General features: G+C 42.8%; 1 protein-coding gene across 20 annotated transcripts in view; it reads right to left on the reverse strand.

Annotated features, from left to right (window-relative positions):
* KIAA1217 (KIAA1217 ortholog) overlaps positions 1-24,047 on the reverse strand; it is a 561,660-nt gene that overhangs the window by 181,420 nt on the left and 356,193 nt on the right. For 12 of the 20 annotated variants that reach the window (XM_066383953.1, XM_066383952.1, XM_066383933.1 and 9 more), the window contains one exon: positions 9,214-9,294. The exons of 7 other annotated variants lie outside the window; for them this stretch is intronic. In XM_066383953.1, the coding sequence (XP_066240050.1) occupies positions 9,214-9,294 (81 nt within the window). Of the gene's footprint in view, positions 1-9,213; positions 9,295-24,047 lie in introns of those variants that run through there. One more of the 20 variants, XM_066383947.1, reaches the window with a different exon arrangement.

Genomic DNA, 24,047 nt, shown 5'->3' on the forward strand with positions numbered 1-24,047 from the left:
ATTGTTTACCCTATAGCTCTTGCTCTGTAGAAATATGCAATGAGCTAGTGCTAGGATCTAGTTTCTGCATTTGTTTCAAGTGAATGCGACACAGTTGCACAGCATTACTTATTAAAGGACTGCCGTCCTTGCATTTTTATTATCGTGAACAAATATTTGCTGAATTGTTCACCATGAGATCAAATCGTTCACTAGAAGATAAATTTACTCCTATTTGCAATGTTGTATTTGGAGACTAAAGCTAAAGAGAAGAGAAAGTTCGAGTAGAAACACTGATGATGGTTCTCCATTTTCATTTCCAGACCCTTTACACATGCCCAGGTCCAGAGCTTTACGTAGGATGATAACTGTGGGGAACAGCGGGGTGTCTGGTTAGCCCTTTTCACTTCAGGTTACATTATGTTCTGAGAATAAAACTCAATATTGCTTTATAGAAGTTTTACTTCATCCTAATTAATGTCCAACTTACCACAGAGTATTAGGAAATATAATGAAGCATCCCACATGGAAATGTATTTGGAATGACTCATTAACTCACATGGTTAATTTAATCACCACATTCTGACACTTTCACCTCATTTCTCACACTTGTGAAGCTTTCAACTCAAACCTCCTTAAAATTCTGAATTCAATTAAGAGATCTTTCTAGTTGTTAGGTACTCACTCCTATGAAGGATTCAAACAGCAAAATATTACAAGTTAACAAACAGTGGATCATCCCAAACTTTAGTTTTTTCCACTATCCTGGCTCCACAATCCTCTTGCCTCAGGACAATGAATAAATTGTCATGATGAAAGGTTTAAGCTTCTAAATTTGATTATAGAGTCCTTTCTAGAAGCACAGAGAAGTCACTTTCCTCTCTGCCTCCCCTTGTTCCTGAAGTCTAAGGCCTCGGCTGGGTTTGGGTCTGGAGACAGTTTGGGTCAGGGGACTTTGGGTCAGAGGACAGAAGAAAGGCAAAGAGCTCTCATAAGCCACACCTAGCTTCCACCTGCGTCCTATCCCCCCCCCCCCTTATTTAAAGCCATCCTAGGTGGTGCAATTAGCTGAGGCCCTGTCCCTCCAGGTGGGCCACCTGTTAGTCTCAGGAGAGTCCTGGAATCCAGAGCCAGGTGCACTCTGACGCAAGGGCCCAGTCTCGCATGGCTCTTTGGCTACTTCCCACAACGTCTACGGCTGATGGCCAGAAACACACAACCTGAGCCACTGTCTCCTAAGGAAAAGTCTTAGGCTGGTGGCCGATCTGGGGAACAGACTGCTGACGCCTACAGCTCTAGAATGGGACAGGTACGTGTCCGAGCTGCAGCGCAGATGTAAGAGAGAACTGAACTGAGCTGTAGCACAATTATGAACCTCCGAGGTGGACCTGGCACTAGAGACTTAGAGGAAAAGAAATCAGCTTTTGTTTTTAATAGAAAACCTAATGCAAGCACTAAAGGGTCCTGCCATTATGGTAACACACACAATTGAGTGTCTACCAGGATGCTTCATGCAAGCAGTGTGTGGACACATGCCAGGTGACAGGCGGCCGGGAACTTCTGGGCCTGACAGCGAGGACGGCCCGCACTGACCCCCGTCTCACGCCAGCTGTGGGTATCTGCGGTTCTCGGGCATCGCGCCCATCTTACATTTAGCTTTGAATTCATATTTCCCTTTCCCAGCTTGGATAAAAGGGACACATTTTCTCTAAGATTTATTTTGATGAATTATCCTCGATAAACTCAGTTTAAATCCTGTTTCTCCAAGGGTAATATTTCAACTTCTTCCTACCTCCTTCCACCAAAAGAGTACCCAGACATTTCTCACGATTTTTCACCTGTGAAAACAGGGAGCTGTTTGGTCTGGAGTAAAATCAGACGATTCAGCAGTTGAGCAAAGTACAACTGTGCCTTTTGTGTGCACGTTTCCTTCACCACGTATGTTACTTCATTATCAGAGCAGAACTGCGGGAAGGCAGCGGTGCCGAGTCGCCACTGCCCACTGCCCTCCCGTCCAGGCTGGCCACAGGCATCGCGCCACTGCCCACTGCGCTCCCGTCCAGGCTGGCCACAGGCATCGCGCCACTGCCCACTGCGCTCCCGTCCAGGCTGGCCGCAGGCATCGCGCCACTGCCCACTGCACTCCCGTCCAGGCTGGCCGCAGGCATCGCACCACTGCCCACTGCCCTCCCGTCCAGGCTGGCCACAGGCATCGCGCAGCGAGCGGCTCTGCACTGAGCCCAGGGCGCCCAGCAGGGCCCCTCTGCCGACCCACTTGGCCCTGCAAAGCCCCTTCCTACCCCTGCTGTGGAACAGAGGACAAGGGCGCCTCTGTGCAGAAAAAGATGCTAGCTTATTATTTGAAGTAGCGCCACATGGCACAGACACTCCTTCATGTTACTTGTGTGTCAGATTCATCCTGTGAGGTAGTCTTACCATATTCCCCATGCATAAGACACACCCTAATTTGGGTAGGAAATTTAAAAAAAGGTATTACATAAAGTTATTGAACTCAAGTTGTATTCATCATAAAATTCATACAACTCCTCATCACTGTCAAAAAAGTGGGAAATGCAAGTAAAAAAATCTACAACCACTGTATAAGATGCTCCCAATTTTTAGACCCCAAATTTTTCGAAAGAAGGTGTGTCTTATAATGGGGAAATATGGTAATTTATCTTGTACTTATAGTTGTCAGCAACAAACAAACAGAATTATGGGCAAGCTACACCTTTCCCCCAGTTCCTGGGAAAACTGCCAAGTCTTTGTGTTCTGAGGTCTTCCTTGAGCGGGAGGGGAGGGCTGTGAACAGTGTCTCTATGCTGCAGAGACCCCCTGCAGACCCTCTCCTCAGGCTGGGCTTAGAAAGTAGAGGCATTTGGAAAATGATCCAGCAGCTGCCATTTAGAAGAGAGAGGGGAGGTTGCTGGCTGGGCAGGAAGAGCAGGGTGCATAACCTTCCAGGGCTGAGAAGGGGGTGCTAGTTTTGCTGGTGCTGAGGTTGATGGTGATGGTATTCTTCACATTCTGGAGACCTGGATTCCATTTACACAAGGAGTGGCTCCAACTGGGAGGAAGAATGTGTGGCATGCTTAAAGTGGCTGAAACCAGGTGCCCAAGCTTAGGAGGCATCGCAGGGAGCCCCACAAACCCAATGCCAACAGACTGCCTGGCAGGCCATCCACTGTGAGTACGAGGCTCAGAGGACCTACCCAGTTTGATTGCACTAGACGCGCTCCCTAGGATTTCTTTATGACCCAAAGTGAAATGAATAAATTTTTCAATAATTGCTGAAGACAAGCCAGTTTAATTATATTTGCAAAAGTTTAGAAAAGTGATGTTTCCTTTACTAGACTGGCAGGGAGAAAAGTTTGGTTAACAAATTACAGTGTGGTCACACTATGGGACATTATACAGTCAGAACTGAGGTGTTTTTAAGGATTTTTTTAAATAACAAGAAATTGAAGCAACACCAAATATTAGCATTGGGTTTTTTTTTTAAAAAAAATATGGCAATATTCTGAGTTAATATACTTTCCTATTTCTCCAAATGAGAATATATTGCTTTGGTAAATCAGAGAACTACTGAGCTGGCATGACACTTTCTGAGTGGATCACAGGAAGGGAAGACTTTTTCCACAAAACACTGAGCCCCCAGGATTCCAGGCTCTGGTGACCTGAGGATGCTCATGCCCTTCCTGTCTTCTCCTGCTTTCTGTATAATTAGGTTCCAGGTGAAAGGACTTCTCCTTATAGGTCAGCGGTTCTCAACCTGTGTGTCGCGACCCTGGCGGGGGTTGAACGACCAAAACACAGGGGTCACCTAAAGCCATCGGAAAATACATATTTATTATACAATACATTTTTAAATAAAATTTTCCGATGGCTTTAGGCGACCCCTGTGTTTTGGCCGTTCGACCCCCTCCGGGGTCGCAACCCACAGGCTGAGAACCACTGTTATAGGTAGTTCCAGGTAGTCCCTAAAACAAGGGCACAAATTTGTGGGAAAAACACAGGCACAGAGACATATTTTCATGTCCATGATATACAATATTCTGTAGGAATCCAGACGTGTATAAATTTCCAATTTCAAAAAAGATACCGTTAAGAGAGAAAAGCCAAACACCATCAAATAAATTTTGGGCATGCAGGTAATGCCACCTTTTAAAAAGACAGGCTCTGACTTCTGTAGTACTGACACCATTAAAGTAAGGCTCTTAAAGATTGACTCCAGGTAAAGTTGAGATTTTAACAATTGTCTATAATCCCTTTAATATTTTCAAATTTTCAACCCCTCCATAGTGTGCAGATTATATGATTCTTCTCTTTCCTTTAAGAGGTCTGGCCAAGCCTGGAGGAGCAGCTAAAGCCTGCTGCCTTGCAGAGGAGGTGTGGGCACCTCACCAGGTCAGCAGGTGGGGCGGCGTCTTCTAATTCCAGGGTTAGATATGGACCTGCTACCTGCCCACCTAGTATCCCACCTATAACAGGACATAGACTTGCTTCTGAAATACCACCATGAATCTAGCTGCTCTCTGACTTTACTCTAAAGCCATGAATAAGATAAAGGCTATTTAAAGAAGATACGAAGGCCTATAACCAGGGCATCTCTATTTAGCACCCTCCCGTCAAATTAGGAAGTTACACCATCAGCAAGTTCCAAATACGATCTCGTTTGCTCAGCCCCCCATGCCTTTCAGACACTATTCCTGTGACGATCCCTTAGTGTTGTGCTTCCATCTTGAAGGAACAGAATAAAAGACCAAGTGAAGAATACTGCTATTTTCTTATCGACTGTTTATGTCAAGAATACAGCCATGGCCTGACCTGTGGTGGCACAGTGGATAAAGCGTTGACCTGGAAATGCTGAGGTCGCAGGTTTGAAACCCTGGGCTTGCCTGGTCAAGGCACATATGGAAGTTGATGCTTCCAGCTCCTCCCCCCCCCTTCTCTCTCTCTGTCTCTCTCTCCTCTCTCTCCCTTTCTGTCTCTCTCTCTCTCTCTCTCCTCTCTAAAAATGAATAAATAAAATAAAAATAAAATTTAAAAAAAAAAAGAATACAGGCATGTCCCTTTTATGAAAGCACGAACAGACCATGTTTCTTTTAGAATCTGAAACAGGAAAATAATTTTGCCCCATGAAGGAGTTCTAAGTATCACTCTGTCCTATTATGAGAGGTGTATAAAATATATATATATGTATATATATATTATATACACACGCATATATATATAATATCACGTATGTATATTGGAAAGGCTTAAGGTAAATTTAATGTTCAACCGATCACAGTTTGTGGCAGTCACAAGTCTGTCTCCTCAGCCCCTTGATTTTCAGCTTGTCCACCTTCAGATAGACAGACGGCTCTTTATGGACAGCTCCTTGACTCAGTCTGCCTCTGTTTATTTTTGAAACAAGAAGGTGTGCATTATATAAACAAAGGAACAGTTTCACAGGCTTTGGCTCCCACCGTGCCCACTGGGAAATGCCTCAGCAAAGCAGCAGATGCTTTTGCCACTCAGAGAGCCAGGAATGCACTTAAAAGGCTTCAGGATAAAAGGTGTCCGTGTGAGGATTGCTGTTATTATAGTGATGAAAGGAAAGGGACCCGCTTGCAGGCTTTGAAATTTCAAGTCAAATAAGCCAACATAACACGCAGTACAAAATGTGCACTCTATAAGCCTCTGGACGAAGGCCGTTATTAGCTCATCCCTGCACCCGGGCTTCAGTTCTTTTTGGAGAGGGTGTAGGGCCCCAGGCATGCGGGTATTGTCCCTGGAGCTTAGCTGCCTTGTTGTGAAACCAAAGAGGTTTTCCCTGATTGCGGAAGGCCACCTCCCTCAGGCTGTCATGGGAGACCTGAAGATGTCCTCCACAGGAAAGAAGGCCTCAGGGGTCAGAGGGGTGCCTAGTGTGCACAGCCACCAGGACTTAAGGCGCTTGTGGCCAGACCTTTTCCAGACAGACTGGGGACAGAGTTTGTTGTTAAATTTCTGATTCATATATCCAAACACACCCCCAACACCAACTCCCTCCCAACTTCACTGCAATGATTTCACAATGAAGAATCACCCTGTGAAAGTTCTGACTAGATTTTTGGGTTAAGGGTTTTTTCCCTCTAGTCCTGTGAGAGAAAAGAATACCAGGGTCCAGAGAGATGGAAGAGACAGGAGGAAGACAAGATTGGCTTGATTTTTGGTCACACTAATTCTTACAAAATGCAGGCACCAATCTTGACATGCACTTTTGAAGTTTAGTGCTCACTTTTATAAAAGAATCATATTTACTTGAACAACTGCGGTGAGAGGTAACTGAAAAAATGCACAAGAACTTGTCAACTATAACTTGACATTCAGCTCCCCTCATGTAACATCCTCTCTGTGGAGTGGTTCCAGATGGCTCTGCCCTCTGCTGTATTTGGGGGGTGGGGTTGCATGGCTTGGAGGGGTCCTATGTAAGAGGAGAGTGTACCAACCAATTTCTCATTGAGTCCACCTTGCCTTTTTCTTGGTCTTGTGAAGTTGGTAAATGGTTACTTCCAATTTCAAAACAGAGAATTTAAGGGGAGAAAGAACCCCCTTAACTTCCATCCCATTCTTTCTCCAATCATGTTCAAGTATTAGAAATGACTTCACCATTTTATTTTACTTACATTATGGAAGCATGAGAGTAATTTGATAACTGTTTATGTGAAATTAAGTTAAAAATAGTCTCTTAATAAATATAAAATAAAAAGAGTAGGTGTTAATAAAATAATAATACATGGTGCTAATTGTACCTTGTGTATAAATGCTTTAAAAAATCTTGAAAAAATTCTCCAACACCTCATTTACTGCCAAATTTGTTGTCAAATTTATTGTCAAAAAATATTTTTTTAAGGCTCTGTCAGTGGTCCTCCTGGAGCGAGGTCACTGGTTCAATCCCAGGTTTGCCAATCCCAAGGGTGCTGGCTGGACCTGGAGGGTGCTGGTTCGACCCACAAGGTAGCCAGTTTAAGCCCAGGTCAGGGCACATATGAGAAGCAATCAATGGCACAACTAAGTGGAATATTCAGTTGATGCTTCTCTCTCTCTTCCTTCCTTTGTCCCAAAAATTAAAAATAAAAAATTTAAAAGTCAGTACTGAGAATCTATTTGTTTTAAGCATTAGAAAATAGTAGTGAGGGAGACCCCAAACTGTGTATACCTTATGATGGAAAGTCCCACACCATGTCAGCCGGCTGTCCTGACAGCAGACAGAAAGAGCGATGGCGGTACACACTGTCGTGGAGAAGGGTGCACTGCTCACCACGGCCTCTTTCCTTTTCCTACATTTCTAGTTAGTATGCACTGTGTGTTCAAGGCATCATAAAGAAGCTTCTGTTTTGCATGAATTATGGAAATATGAAAATTATTAAGAATTGTGAAAAAAAATGAAAGGTAACAGACCCATCAGAGCTGAGACGGTTCAGGATACGACAATGGCTGTCTGAATTTTGTCTAGCCCAACTTTTACTTCTATGTCTATGTGCTTGGGGCCTTCTCATTTGAGCTTGTTTCCTTGAAAAACTCAGAGACTGGTTAGTAAGACAGGGAAGGCAAAAGGGTCAGTGTGGTCACTGCAGACTGACAGAATGAGAGGGAGGTCACCTTGTACACAAGCCAGACTGCTGAAGCCAGTGTGACTCGGGCCTCGTAGTACAGACAAACGGTTCTGCCCTGTGGATGCTCAGGAGACAATGAAGAAACAAGTCATGTTTGGTGACAAAAAGGGTGTGGTTGGCCATGTGGCAAAGGGTCAGTTGGCACAGGTATCCAATACCAAGCAAGGTATCCAAGTCCTAGAGATTCTCCCCACTGCATTCCAGTTTTGACAGTCTAAACCAGGGGTAGTCAACCTTTTTATACCTACCGCCCACTTTTGTATCTCTGTTAGTAGTAAAATTTTCTAACCGCCCACCGGTTGGTTCCACAGTAATGGTGATTTATAAAGTAGGGAAGTCACTTTACTTTATAAAATTTATAAAGCAGAGTTACAGCAAGTTAAAGCATATAATAATAATTACTTACCAAGTACTTTATGTCAGCTCTTCGCTAAGTTTGGCAGAATAAATCTTTATAAAACAACTTACTGTAGTTAAATCTATCTTTTTATTTATACTTTGGTTGCTCCACTACCGCCCACCATGAAAGCTGGAACGCCCACTAGTGGGTGGTAGGGAGCAGGTTGACTACCACTGGTCTAAACTAACCTATGATGGAATAGACACCATTGAGGATTTTGAGGAAGTAAATAATGTTGAAAAAATATAGGGCCAGAGCGCCTACAGTCAAATCCCAATTCTGTTACTTAACAGCATTGTGGTGTTGGGCAAGTTACTTAACTTCTTTGTGCCTCAGTTTTCTCACTTGTAAAATGGGACCATAGTATGCCTCCCCCACAGGTTTGCTGTGAGAAGTTAATGCTTGTGAAGCACTAGACCAGTGCCTGGTGCATAGTAAGTTCTATGTAAATATGTCTGTTCCTCTCCTTTTTATTATTATTATTTTTTATTTATTCATTTTTAGAAAGGAGAGAGGGAGAGAGAGGAGAGAGACAGAGAGAGAAGGGGGGAGGAGCAGGAAGCATCAACTCCCATATGTGCCTTGACCAAGCAAGCCCAGGGTTTCGAACCGGCAACCTCAGCATTTCCAGGTCGACGCTTTATCCCCTGCACCACCACAGGTCAGGCCTCCTTTTTATTATTAAAACGTATGTCAGTAATACGAACTGGACTCAGAATTGAATGTATGGGAGCTGAACAAAGAAACAGTCGTTAAGAGCTCTGAGATCATTACAATGGCTCTGGTTTCTGCTTTACTTCCATGACAGTGCGGTCCCAGGTGAGCTGCTGAGGATGGAGGCTTTGGTTAGAGAGCCCCACTTTGCAGATAATTTGGCCCAGATCTCTGACTTACTGTTGCATGACTGTGGATTCCACAACTCAACTTGTGGAAAATAAACAGAATGTTTTGAAGCAAGCATGCAATTAGTCTTCATTTTAATAACTCTCAGGATTGAAAAAAATGCACGTTTCATAATGCTGCAAGCATTTGGCTTTGAGAGGTTTAAGTCAGTGCTCAGGGGCAGCCCCAGCGAAGTGCAGGCACTCTGTCTAGTGGCTGACACTGATTAGAATGCCACATGCAGCTGCGTAAACAGGCAGGAGGTGAGGTGCGACTCAATGCAGAAGAAAGAAAAGGTAGAGTACTAACTCGCTGAGATGATTCAATTTTCATCAAGTACCTTTGAATGTCAAGTTCTGCCTGAAGGGAGATCAGCATGCACTGCAAAGCCTGTGTATCAGGAGAAAGAGAAAAAAAATAGAGAAGAGAAAATGTGAAAACATAAAGAGAAAAAGAACAGGTTGACTAAATGGATCATCTATTTATTCCTGATGTAAATGTAGCACAGTTGACCCCTCTCCTCCCCCAAAGAAAGAACAGTGACAGTCCCATCGTTAGGTTTTAGAGAGAAATGCTGAAAGCCCTGCCTGGCAATGAGTTTTCCCTAAAATGTCCTGCAACAAGCCCATCTAAATTCACCTTGCCATTTGAGAACATGTCACATGGCTGGCCTACTGTCCCAAGGCTGCAATGGAATTAGCAGAGGCAGAATAAATGCCCAATGCCGTCTGGTGGCGAGCCCCAGCCTGCCAACTTGACTGGCACTGGCGCTGGGACACTGGCCATGCAGGATGACAGGATGTTCTCATGATTAGATCCCATGTGAACACTTACAGGAACAGAGATCTAGAAGAAAATTCAGGGGATGCATTCTGACATCTGAACCTGCTCGACTCTGGAATATGCCATCGGTTTACCATGTTTCCTGTGCCAGTATTTAAATATTTCAATCCTCGTTGCTCCACAGACTAATTTTTGGACAACTCTATATATTTTTAAATAAAAACCATGGTGGAAAAATATTTTTGTGTTTTAAAAAACAAACATTTCTATAATCCTCATGCGAGAAGAATGGCTTAAATCTCGCAACCCAAATCAGCCAATGAGAACTGAGAATGGGGTCACAAAGAAGTATTTCTGCATCCACATTCACAGTAACATTATTCACAACAGCCAAAAGGTGGATGCAACTCAACAGATAAGAGGATAAACAAAATGTGATATATACATGTTATGGGTGAAGTATTATTCAGCCTTAAAGAAAACTCTTTTCTTTTTTTGCATTTTTCCGAAGCTGGAAACAGGGAGGCAGTCAGACAGACTCCCGCATGCGTCCGACCGGGATCCACCCGGCATGCCCACCAGGGGGCGATGCTCTGCCCCCTGGGCGTCGTTCTGTTGAATCCAGAGCCACTCTAGCACCTGAGGCAGAGGCCACAGAGCCATCCTCAGCGCCCAGGCCATCTTTGCTCCAGTGGAGCCTTGCTGCGGGAGAGGAAGAGAGAGAGAGGAAGGAGGGGGAAGGGGTGGAGAAGCAGATGGGCGCTTCTCCTGTGTGCCCTGGCCGGGAATCGAACCCGGGACTCCTGCACACCAGGCCGACGCTCTACCACTGAGCCAACCAGCCAGAGTCAAGAAAACTCTTTAAAAAGGAGTCAGTTAGAAGGGAATCTGGTCAAATGTGACAACATGGATTTTACACGAAGTAAAATAAGCAGTCAGGAAAAGACAAATACTACATGAACCCAGTCCCGTGAGATCCTTAGAGTAGTCGATTTATAGTGATGGAAAGTAGAATGGGGGTTGCCAGGAGCCAGAAGGGAGAGGCGGGGGGAGTTTAATGTGTGTGGAGTTTCAACTTAGCAAAATGAAGAGTTCTGCAGATTGGTTGTACAATAATGCAAATGTACTTAACACTAATGAACTGTGTACACTTAAAATGTGCTAAGATGGTAAATTTTATGTCATGTATGTTTTTTCCACGATTAAAAAGAGAGAAAAAAGTCAGCCAATGAAGTGTCATGGCTTGGCAGCCCACATGCAGACAGATACAAAGGTGTACCTCAGAGACACTGTGGTACAATGTGGGCTTGGTTGCAGACTACCATGATAACCAAAAATTGCAATAAAGAGGTCACACAAATTTTTTTGGTTTCTCAGTACATATAAAAGTTATGTTTACAAAATATGTGTGCAATAACATTATACCTAACATAATGTAGTATCTTAAAAACAAAAACCAATATCTTAATTAGGAAGTACTTAATTGGTAAAATGCTAATACTAAAATGTAAATGCTAAGAAACTCAGAGTTGTCTCAAACTTTCAATCTGCCAAAAAACACAAATCTGTGAAATGAAAAGAAAAGCACAATAAAATGAGGCACTTCTGAATCCATATGGCTAACCGATATACGCAGAGCCTATAAGTATCTCTTAATTGAATTATATAAAATATATGCTCCATACTATATATATAATATATAAGTATATACTATATTTATAAAATATGTGTATATATATATAATATGTATATTTCTGAATAATTTTATTCTCACACATATTGGACAAAAATATCCACAAAAAAAGAACATCTGAATAAAAATAGCTATATCCAAAAGACAAAAAAAAAACCCAAAGACAGGTCTCCAGACAAGAATTGTTCTACAATTTTCTACCCAGAATGCACTTAGAGGTAAAAAAAAAAAGTTAAAGAACTCAAAGGGACTTTTAAGGGGAAAGTCCATTAAAACTGTTAGCTAAACCAACCTCAGAAAAGCCCTTTTCAAGGTGAATATAGTCTCACTAGAAAGGTGAGGATTGCCAGTTCTCATGCCCTGAAGCTTACAGACTTCATAAACCATAAAAGAAACATCCCAAAGTACACCACAAATAATAAAAGCTCTCTAAAGATACATGATACACAAAAGTGCAAGATAAAAACAGGATGCTCGATATGAAGAGCTGCTATGGACAGATTAGGCGGAAGAAGGGGTACAGAAAGATGAGAGGGTTTCCATCACAAGGAGATGGGGACTAAACTGGACTGACCAGCCCAGCACAGAGGTGCGGAGAATGGAAGGGTGGAGGGGACTCTGCCCTACTGACAGAAGGGACAGAGACCCCATCCTCTCTGCAGGCGACACTGAGCAGAGGAACCTGCAACAAGAACAGAATACCTGGAAAGTCACTGAAGCAGTTCAGGCCAGAATCATCTGAGGGTCAAGAAAGCAGGGCCAAGAAAAACACACAATTGGTCAAAGTCTTCAAATTTGGGAGCATTTCCCAACTCTCCTGGCTGCATCTCTTCTTGCCTTTGCCGACTGAGGTCAAGGGAACAAAAGCAGGAACAGTCTCCAAGCTCCGGAGCAAGGAGGACCCAGGCATGCTAGGGAGAGGCGAGGTCCTTTTCAGAAGATGCAGTGGAGACAGAGCTCCAGGACCCAAGGCCACTGGAGTATTCACCTCTATACAGACAGTTAAATCTCCTCGAGATTACAAAATTAAACTCACAGAAAATCTTTCCGCTTCAGCAAGCTTCAGTGGGAAGTGTTTTGAGCCCTATAGGTTTTGAACGCCAGAGTAAGAAAGAAGGGAAATAAAGTTGGATTTTATTAGGCCGCGCACATACTCCCATTAAATCAAATGGATAGAACACAGAAGTCTGACTTATAGATTTGACTATAAAATAGAAAATTGTTCCAAAAAAAAAAAACGAGTGGATGGGAAAGGAGCTGAGCATCTCCAAGCCACTCCAGAGAATCATGACAACCAAGTACATTACTTAACCAACACACTGAGATTACATCAAGATTAAGAGAAAACACCGGGCCAACAACACACAATGGAGAAAAGAAAGCCTCTTCAATAAATGGTGCTGGGAAAACTGGAAAGCCACATGCAAAAGAATGAAACTGGACTACAGTTTGTCCCCCTGTACAAAAATTAACTCAAAATGGATCAAAGATCTAAACATAAGACCTGAAACAATTAAGTACATAGAAGAAGACATAGGTACTCAACTCATGGACCTGGGTTTTAAAGAGCATTTTATGAATTTGACTCCACAGGCAAGAGAAGTGAAGGCAAAAATTAATGAATGGGACTACATCAGACTAAGAAGTTTTTGCTCAGCAAGAGAAACTGATAACAAAATAAACAGAAAGCCAACTAAATGGGAAATGATATTTTCAAACAACAGCTCAGATAAGGGCCTAATATCCAAAATATACAAAGAACTCATAAAACTCAACAACAAACAAACAAACAATCCCATAAAAAAATGGGAAGAGGATATGAACAGACACTTCTCCCAGGAAGAAATACAAATGGCCAACAGATATATGAAAAGATGCTCATCTTCTTTAGCTATTAGAGAAATGCAAATCAAAACAGCAATGAGATACCACCTCACACCTGTTCGATTAGCTATTATTAGCAAGACAGGTAATAGCAAATGTTGGAGAGGCTGTGGAGAAAAAGGAACCCTCATACACTGTTGGTGGGAATGTAAAGTAGTACAACCATTATGGAAGAAAGTATGGTGGTTCCTCAAAAAACTGAAAATAGAACTACCTTATGACCCAGCAATCCCTCTACTGGGTATATACCCCCAAAACTCAGAAACATTGATACGTAAAGACACATGCAGCCCCATGTTTATTGCAGCATTGTTCACAGTGGCCAGGACATGGAAACAACCAAAAAGCCCGTCAATAGATGACTGGATAAAGAAGATGTGGCACATATACACTATGGAATACTACTCAGCCATAAGAAATGATAACATCGGAACATTTACAGCAAAATGGTGGGATCTTGATAACATGATACGAAGCGAAATAAGTAAATCAGAAAAAACCAGGAACTGCATTATTCCATACGTAGGTGGGTCATAAAAGTGAAACTAAGAGACATTGATAAGAGTGTGGTGGTTACGGGGGGGGAGGGGGGAATGGGAGAGGGAAAGGGGGAGGGGAAGGGGCACAAAGAAAACAAGATAGAAGGTGACAGAGGACAATCTGACTTTGGGTGATGGGTATGCATCATAACTGAACGACAAGATACCCTGGACTTGTTATCTTTGAATATATATATCCTGATTTATTGATGTCACCCCATTAAAAAAATAAAATTATTTAAAAAAAAAAAAAAAAAAAAAAGAGAAAACACCACAGCCTCAAGGAAACAGCTTAAGTGTTAAAAATAGTAATGCCATAAAACTTAAACAGGATGCTTTGATTATTTCAAAGATTCCTAATAAATCCAATGACTATTACAAGAGGCAAATGGCAAAGGGAACCTACAGATGGCGCGGCTATACTGAAGGCTACCTGGGATTTCTCAGAAAGGCTAGGCGCAACAGGAAGGAAAGTGAGCTCACAACTTTCTTTTCTTCTGGCTGATGAGAAGCGCTGGTCAGACAGCAGACAGGGGTCAATGCCCAGTGCCCAGGTGAAGCACAGAGGAGCAAAAATGGACACTTTCAAACATACAGTATTTATAACAGTAAGTGATGACTGATACTTATTTGCTTTCTTTTGCTACATATTTTCTGAATTTTATATAATAAAGATAATTATATAATAAAATTAAAAAGTATCAATAAAGGTGGCAAGAGTAAAATGTAGTTCTCCAATAAGCAACAATGAGAGATCAACTTAAAGGAACATTGGAGATTGCTAAAATTTAAAAATTCACCAAGGTCCTGGCTGGTTGGCTCAGTGGTAGAGCGTCAGCCTGACGTGTGGATATCCTGGATTTGATTCCCAGTCAGCGCACACAGGAGAAGTGACCACCTGCTTCTCCACCTCTTCCCCTCTTCCTATCTCTATCTTTCTTCCCCTCTTGCAGCCATTGCTCGGGTTGGAGCAAGTTGGCCCTGGGCACTGAGGATGGCTCCGTGGCCTCACTTCAGGCACTAAAATAGTTCAGTTGCCAAGCAACCGAGCAAAGGCCCCAGATGGGCAGAGCACCTCCTGGTAGGGGGTTTGCCAGGTAGATCTCGGTCAGGGAGCATGTGGGAGTCTGTCTCTCTGCCTCCCAGCTTCTCACTTAAGAAAAAAATAAAATAAAATAAATAACTCACCAAAAGTTTCAGCTTTTTTTACAAATTGAAAATGTTCTGATATCACTTTATTTCTAGTCAATGTTTGACTACTGGGAAGCAATTCAATTTAACCATGTTCAAGACTAATTGCGGTTAAAGAAAAATATATTTGTGAAAACATTACAAGATCTAGTGAAATCATGTCTCTATTAGGAATTCCCTGAAGTTTGTAATTACACAATAATCGAGATGCCCAGCATTTCTTCTAACATGATCTAAATGACACTCTAGTAGCTTAGATTTTTATTCATCTTTCCAACTTTATTCCTTTTTCCTCCTCTATTACTGTTGTGAACCCTTTAAAAACAGGCACTAAGAAGGAACTCCTGGTGGATAACTAGTCCCCACAAACAAACAAACAAACCAGAAACCTAGCAGCCATTTCTTCACAGGGGCCTCTCATCCAAACTGCACTTTGCAGACAAGCCTCTTTACCGACTGTGATTCTGACATCTCAGCCAGCCCTTATGAAGGAGTTTCTGGTGTCTTATTGGTTGAAATAAGCTTTCCTATTCAATGGGGACTGAGGTTTTCCCCAAACAATCAGAGCTGCACCACTAACCAATCAGAGGGACTCTGTTCTGACCAATCAAGGAGCAGGGGTGGAGACTTCTACCCATATAAGCCAGTTCACCCCTCTGACTCCCCTAACACTTCCCACCAAAGATTCAAGACTGCATTTCCTGGCTGAAACTAAAACACTATAGATGTCTCCAGGGATCCTGGCACAGCACACTGTAGCCCTAAGTATTTTCATTCCTCACCACACCTCAAATTGGAGATTCCCTGTTGGCGCTGTATTAGCACCAATGACCATGGGTTACCACTGTCAACTTCTTTGTTTTGCACCTTACCAATGGTGAATTGTCAGAATTAGTTTGCACTTAGTTCAAAATTCAAGGAATGCCAAGTGCTATTTTTATCATATATCTTAAAACCTACCATCTCCCTGCTTTTGAAGTCACATAACAGCTATTTCATTTTTGAAAGCCTGACTTTCCTTGCCAGTAAATCGGGGCCATAACAGCATTTACTTCACGAGGTTATTGTGAGGATTAAATGAGAGTGAGGCATGTGAAACAATGCACGATTCCTGCCACAGAGTAAGAATGCAAATGTTAGAAACACCAAGCTAAGACAAAACAAAAACAAAATAAAACAAAACCCTTCATTCTCAAAAAGATGCTTTACTTTAACAAATAACCAAGCAATAAATATCAAATGCCTTAAAATCCTGCATACCCTTTTGAATCAGCCATTCTTTTTCTAGCAATTAACTTTGAGGAAATAATCTACAATAACCAACAAAGATGTGCACAATGAAACCGACCAAACTAAAACAGCCACAAACAATAAAGAAGCCGACTCTGTAAGAACACAGAATGAAATTCACACGCATAACTAAGTGGAAAAAAATCATGTTAGAGAAAACAGCATGTGTTAAGTTTTCTTTCAGTCTATATGTATAGAAAAAAATAGAAGGAATACACCAAAATGTTAACCCAGGAGATTATAAATCATTCTTTTACTCTTTATACACTTGTTCTAACACTTCTAGACTATACCTGTACTACTTTTCTCTTTAAAAAATAAGAAGTTATTTTAAACTCACCTAGGTTTTGGTATCAAATTATTTATGCTTGTTTTTCCTGAATATGATATCAATTGCTACAAATGAATTTTAATAAAGGGGGAAGTCAAGATTTTTATCCATTTGAGAGCCTAACAAATGGAAAGAAGATCTTAATTTAGATTCATCACCTCTTCACAATTTTGCCATTATTTTTTTCTCATATTGATTGTGGATTAGTTGCAACACCAGGGGGAGCCTTGAATTCAGCAAGCACCATACAGGGTGAGGCAAAAGTAGGTTTACAGTTAAGAGTACATGGGAATTTCTTGTATTATTTATTAATTATAGTATTGCTCTCCATACAAACAGCTGCAAACCTATATTTGCCCCACCCTGTGCAATCTGGCATGATAAAGTACAATCTGGCATGTACAGTCTCCACTTTGACTGCTCTGAGTCAATCTTCCTCTTCAATATGCCTCACAGGATCCCTGTACAAACTCACTTAACCAGTGTGTAAAACACTATACCACTTGTGTAGCTAATGCCAATGACAAAAGCAAATATTGGGAAGATAATATTAGAATTGATTTTATCTTAAACATGTACAATTTTATCAGTAACTTAGGACCGAAGAAATTCCAAGTTACTATGGGTAAAAAGAAGGTTCTCTACTAAGAAACTCAATTGTAATATAATTTCATTTCTAAAAATGTTCAAAATATTAAAGATGGAATAAAATTAGGTAGTCTTGTGGGACTCTGTAAGTCATGCGAAGATTTAGGAAATGACATTATAATAATCTTAAAATATAGGATCAAGTCTGAGTACTCTCTAGGGTAATAAACAAACAAAAAGGACTGCAACATCTAACAAAGAGTTTAGGGCAGAAATCTGAGAAAGTTCTAGTTTTCCAGGAATCGTAAGTAATCCTATGTGAACTCAGGCTGGTGATTGGGAAGTATACCTTTTGGAAAGAGACAGAATTGGGCTTGAGCCCCAATTTCAACACAATATCTACGAGATCTTGAGCATGTTGCCTTGGAGATGCTGCCTTCTTCACGTTTTATGTGTAGTTTCCTCTTCAATAGAACAATAAATATAGTAATAATATTGTTTATGTGCAGGATAGTAAGAAGCTAGGAAAATTCCTTGGCAAGTGGAATGGAGAAACTGAGACAGCTGAACAAACTGGCTGAGTAATTTACAGCCAGATACAGAAGGTCACCAGGGCGGGAAGCCTCGAGTGCCTAGCAAGGGGCAGAACTGGTACCAGACCTCACCCCCAGGGTGGCCTTTCCTTCCCACGGCATATTGATGGTCACACGGCTTATGCCGAGCCAACTGGCCAGGGCCGAGAAGGCTGCTTCTTAAAGCAAGACCTGGGCAGATCATGGTGAGGCAGGCGTGAACTGGCGCCTGTGAGCGCAGTTTCCCTGTAGCCACTCACTGACCGGCACATCCTGCTGGCGCAAGGATGGACTCTATTACAAAGCCTTTAGAACAGTGAGGAAGAGCTAGAAACCTGGATCTCGGAAGCTCTTGTTTTTCTTGAGAGGTTTTGAGTATTTTTGTTGAACTTGAGTTTAGTGTTCCAAGAAAGAGGGTTTTAGTGAAAATTGAAGAGAAACTATCCAACAGAAATTCCATTTTGGATGGAGACTTTTCTCCGTCCTAGAAGGCATGAGTGGTCAGGAAGCACCAAAGCAGAGGGGAGCGAGGTCATAGACTGAAATGCTCTCCACGGGGCCCTGCCTGGGGGCTGGAGGGGGTCCACAGGTTGGCTGCAGAGGCTGATGTGAGTGTTGGTGAGCTTTCTGGCCAGCTCCCAGCGTAGGCATGGCTGCCTGAACCACATGTCTGAACTCCTCACACCAGTGAGGTAGTAGATGATCAAGAAGTAAACCAACCCTCAAAACAAGCAGGCTGCCAATGCCAAGGCTGACCCCAAACCAATGCCTCCTTCCAGCCTTTCAGTCATTCTAGAAGTGAAATCTGAGCACTTGGAAGATTTCTGCCTTCCTGGAATATTGGAGGATATAGGGGAAGGACGACAAGAAATAAGCAGGTTAGCAAAATATCTAGTGGGTCAGGTGGTGTTAAGAGCTATGGAAGAATAAGAAGAGTTCTTAAGGAACAGGTCATCCTGACATCCATAGGCTGCACCTGGTCGAGGCAGTACTGAAAATATCTGTCACCCTTGTGAAGATGAACTGGGTTAACTCTTCCTACATGTTTTATAAAACACTGGGCAGGGGTATTTCCAAGTCAACTTATGTGCATTGCCCTCTTTGGTAAGCAAGAATGTGGGGACTCAGGAAAGAACTCTGAAATCTGTTAGTGAGACATCAGTCACCAAACCAATGCATTTATTTATCTTAATGCCACCTTTTATTTGCATGACTCTAACTTATTCAAATCTCTCCTAGATCTGTTGCATCATTTTAGTCTCATACTCCATGAGCTAGAAAGCGTGGATGTTGAAACATATAACCAAAGAGAAATGACCAGGGTTAATATTACAGAATTTAACAGCTGCTATGGAGAGGGCTGCTAACTATTACAGCCCAGTGGTTACAAACAGTGGTGTGGCTAGAGAGAGGACTGGCTCAATACCCACCTTGCATATGGCACATTTATTTGCTTACTTTGCAATCTGGTTTTTGCAGACACTGGAAAGGTGATACAGATAATTGTGTAACCCAGCCACCCCACTGCTTTGAAAGCTAGCACTTTGTTGTTTGTATGAAAGTAGACAAAGTATATTTGCTTTTTTTTTTTCCTAATCAGACTCTTTATGTCCATTTGACTTCTGAGTCACATTTGACTTCTTCTGAACACAAGAACAGAGGAGTTCAGACAGTTCTCTCAGGCACATACGGCAGAGGGTCTGTGGCACTTGTAATATTTATTGGGCTCTTTTTAAGCAGCTGTGTTATTTATTGTACACTAGGCACTGGGTTTTGCATTTTTCTAAGTTATCTCATTTCATACAACAAATTAATATAAATGTTACTGGGAAGGAGACCTGGCCCTGTGGGTCTGCCTAGGGCTGGCTGGTAGTGTGTAGGTTTTTGACTTCATGCGGGAAAGATTTCACAGCATGAGTCCAGGTGATGCTGAGAGTACATTTGTTAAAGCTGAGGACAGTGAAACAAGGAAGGGCCTAAGAAGCAGCAGGAGAGCCGAGGCGGGGCTGCTTGGCTCACTAAGTCAGCCAAAAGGGCATTTTGGAGACAGGTTCAGAGGGTAAGTCTGGAACGAGCTGCCACTGCCCATTGCTTCCCTAGTTGCAAGCCTTTCAGGGACCCTTAGCATTTAGGAGATACAGCTGTGGGGGGAAAGGCAGAAGGGAAAAAATGGGCTTGCTCCAGGGAGGGAGAACAGGAGCTGGGTCCTTTGTTCTGAGGGTTTTTACAAACTGCAGTGTAGGGGAAGGATCTCTGTAGAATATTCATAGGGTTTTCCAGGTGTGCCCTTTCAGGGTCATGGTCTGTACTGAACGGTTAGCCCCAGTGCAGGGGGGTCATTAATCATTGCAGCTGGTCCTGGTATCACCAGTTTGGATTTGCTGCTTTTCTGGACCTGGAGCTGAACTTTACCTGAGGCCTAGCTGGTCTAAACCAGTGGTAGTCAACCTGGTCCCTACCACCCACTACTGGGCGTTCCAGCTTTCATGGTGGGCAGTAGCGGAGCAACCAAAGTATAAATAAAAAGATAGATTTAACTATAGTAAGTTGTTTTATAAAGATTTATTCTGCCAAAATTAGCAAAATCCGACATAAAGTACTTGGTAAGTAATTATTATTATATGCTTTAACTTGCTGTAACTCTGCTTTATAAAGTTTATAAAGTAAAGCTACTTCCCCACTTTATAAATCACCATTACTGTGGAACCGATGGGCAGTTAGAAAATTTTACTACTAACAGAGATACAAAAGTGGGTGGTAGGTATAAAAAGGTTTACTACCCCTAGTATAGAGCATTGACCTGGCCTACAGACATCCCAGGTTCAATTTCCAGTCAGGGCACACATGAGAAGCAACCATCTGCCTCTTTCCCTCTGCCTCTCCCCCTTTTCTCTCTCTTCCCCTCTTGAGCATCACCTCCAGGTTCTGAGGATAACTAGGTTGGTCAAGGTGTCGGCCTCAGGTGCTAAAAATAGCTGAGTACTTGAGCATCGGTCCCCAGACGGGGTTGCCAGGTGGATCCCAGTTGGAGTATATGCGGGAGTCTAACTGTCTCCCCTCCTCTCACTTGGAAAAGAAAAAAAAAAAAGCAGCAGCCTCCTTGAGACCTGACTAAAGGTAACAACTTTAATAGGGAGGAGAGCCTAAGAGCTCTGGCCTCCTTTCCCAGACTCTGGCCTATTAATTTCCAGAAATAGCCATATGACTATTGTGAAAGCTAGTAAGATTTACTGGGTGAAAAAAATTACTTCTTACACAAATACTGTCTTTGACAATCCGATTTCACTGATAATAGCAACCAAATAATTAAGTGATGCCATTTCTTAAACTCAAAGACAGATCGATGTTATTTAAACAGACGAGAAAACCAGAGGCCATCGTCAATGGCTAGACTGTGGTGACCAAACATCATCACTATGATAAAGACCACATAACTGGGGCCCTAATTACAAATTAGTATTTTTAATGTTGCAATTAAAGAAAATAATCTCTTAAGGAGTAAAAATTTAAAAAAAAAAAAGAGCTATAGCTCTCTAGCATGATTTTGAAGTTACTGCATTGGAGTTCATACATTCTCCTAACTGGTGAATATGATTAGCTGTCATTTTTAATATTCACTCTCATCTTTTGGTCATAAAATAGCTAAATATTCCAATATTTTAGAATCAGAAGTTTGGATTCTAGCAGTTCTTCTTGGAGACATTTAACATGTGTCCTTCTAATTACAATGAATTAAAATAGAATGCTTGCACATAACAATTGCACTCTGAAAAGGCTTTGCTAATTGCCTGGAAATAGCAGGAGCAAGAAGTTGACAGCAGTCTGTGAGAACACAGCCTCTGGCCCTACACTGAGAAGCTCAGGGAGTGAGATGAGAGAGCAAATAGCCCCTGAGCAAAATGAAAAGTCCTATGACTGCTGTTTATCATCGTAAATATAAAACTTCTGGTGCTGGGGGCAACCAGTTAACAATGATCATCAGGGCTCTGGGTGGTGCCACTAAAAGGCTTTCGAAAGCACATTTAAGAAGATTACCAACCGCCCTTCCCAGAGAAGGGCACAAAAAGGTTAAGCAAGAACTTCCCTGCCACTCCTTCTATCCAAATACAGAAATTAGGTTGGAAATATCCGATGGGACAAATCTAATAAGAAATACGTTGAGAGAGAAAGAAAAACAGAAACTGTTGCTCACAAACAAAACCTATTGTTATTGTAAAAGCAGTTTTTTGTTTGTTTTTTACCAAATGGGTTTTGGAGGGACACTATAGCTTCACAAGCACTTCCATCTGGACTATCTGCCTGGGTCACCCCTCTCCTGTCCTCTAGGACACTGGCAGGCACCATTCTGGATGTGAATACTGTGGGGTGAAGTGGCTTTCTTTTCCCTCCTACAGAGCAGGTCTGGGTCAGCAGCTCTGGAGTGGCGTGAGGGGCAGGGGGCCTGTATCAGGGAGGAAAGATGAGAGGAGACGCGTGCTCCTTGTTGGTTTGAACACGTCCTGCACGAAACACCTCTCTCTTCTTCCACCGGAAGACCCAGGAGGCTGCCGTGGCTCTGGGGCTGAAGTGCAGGCATATAGGATCATTCTGGGGCTCTCGGGGACAGCTCAGCCTCATTCACCCCCCAACCCTCCTTAGAGAACCCACAAACAAATGGCGAGGCGCCATCATCATCCCCCTCCCCCAAATCTCTGCGAAGCCACATTCCCACCTTTGGTTCACACCCCCAGATATGAGGGTTTAGGTCGAAGTGGAGGTCACTCATAATTTTCAAACTATTTGTTCCATTATGTTGCAACTCTTAGCCAGCGATGTCGGATATGGAATCTCCCTCCTCTTGACCCCTGTCCCCTTTCATAATGTACCAATCATCATGACGGCCTACTTGCTGCACAATGCTAAGAAATCCACTTGCATTATCACCAACTAAAGCACAAGAGCAGTTCCTTCACCTCTGGGAACAGCAACTCATCTTTCAAAGCCAGACTGCTGAGCAGAAATAACCTTGATTCTACATAGTTTGACACTGACCTTCTCAGTCTAGGGCTGACTCTGAGGTGTAACCGAAGAGCTCTACAATCCAGGGCAGAGGACAGCTGAAATAACAATGTTTCATTGGTTGGCATAGAAAAAGAATATATTTTCAGTGGAATGGTGGTGCTCGGGACACCATAATCTACAATGGGCAGATCAGCACCTGTTTATGAAAGGGGAAAACTCTGTTATTGTTTTCTTTTTAAGTTTACAAGTTAAGTATACACACATGTCTTGCAATTAACTGCATGGAAATGCAAAACTATGATGTGGCCCATGATTGTTCCCTGTGGATCACTGGAGAAGGCAGACTCTGTGGGCTCCATCTCTTTAAAGTATTATTCCAATGAGTTGTCACCTCTCATCCCCATTCATAATGCAGTTCTTAGGTTGGCTGAGAAGGCTTACAGTGAAGGCATAATCCAAAGTTTAGCTCTGCTGTGGGGACTTCTTTCCCACTGCAGGGGAGCAGACAGTGCTGCAGAGGGGGAGGCAGGCTCCTATCAGGCCAGCCCTCACTAGTAGCCAGGGATGTGGAGAAGCGGCCCAGCTCGCCAAGTGACCCATCCTGAGGGTGTCCAGAAGGCACACTGCTGGGCCTGAGCTGTTCCACTCCCAGGCAGAAGAATGCAATCCTTCACCATTGACACCACCTGACACACTAGATAGCAGCCTCTGTGTTACCAGCCACCAGCGTGTGTAGACTCTTGTCCCCTCCGTCTACCAAAAGGTCAGAATCAGACCTGTGACAGGAAGGGCTGTGGGGCATGGGGAGTGATTTCACGTGAACTAAGAAGTTATCTTGTTCTGGGAACACCTCACCAACATGCCAGCAGAACCCGGCAAATCCACAGCTCCTTGGTGTGACAAGCAGTATCTCTAGACGCCATCATTACAGGTACAGTCACCCCAGGGAGAGATACACAGCAGTCTTATCAAGCAATCAGACTTAGTAAGGGAGAGCCTTTCTTGAGAGAAGATTTTGATAAGATGTAGGAAGGGGGGCACGGGCCAGAGAGGAAATAACTGATAAAAAGGCAACTAACTATTCCTCACTTTATAGTTTTTCATGAGTTCTACGTAGACACAAGGTGGGGGGGGAAGTCCTGTGTTCTCACTGGCTGTCCGTCTCCCCCACTACTACAGATCAAACCTCTCCACTTTGCAGTGACAGCAGGTTCCCACTGTGGTCGAAACTTGCAGTGTTCCTGTCCTGCCAGCCATGAGAAGGCACGGCT

Source organism: Saccopteryx leptura, chromosome 5, assembly GCF_036850995.1.
Source record: "Saccopteryx leptura isolate mSacLep1 chromosome 5, mSacLep1_pri_phased_curated, whole genome shotgun sequence".
In the NCBI taxonomy this organism is placed as follows: Eukaryota; Metazoa; Chordata; class Mammalia; order Chiroptera; family Emballonuridae; genus Saccopteryx; species Saccopteryx leptura.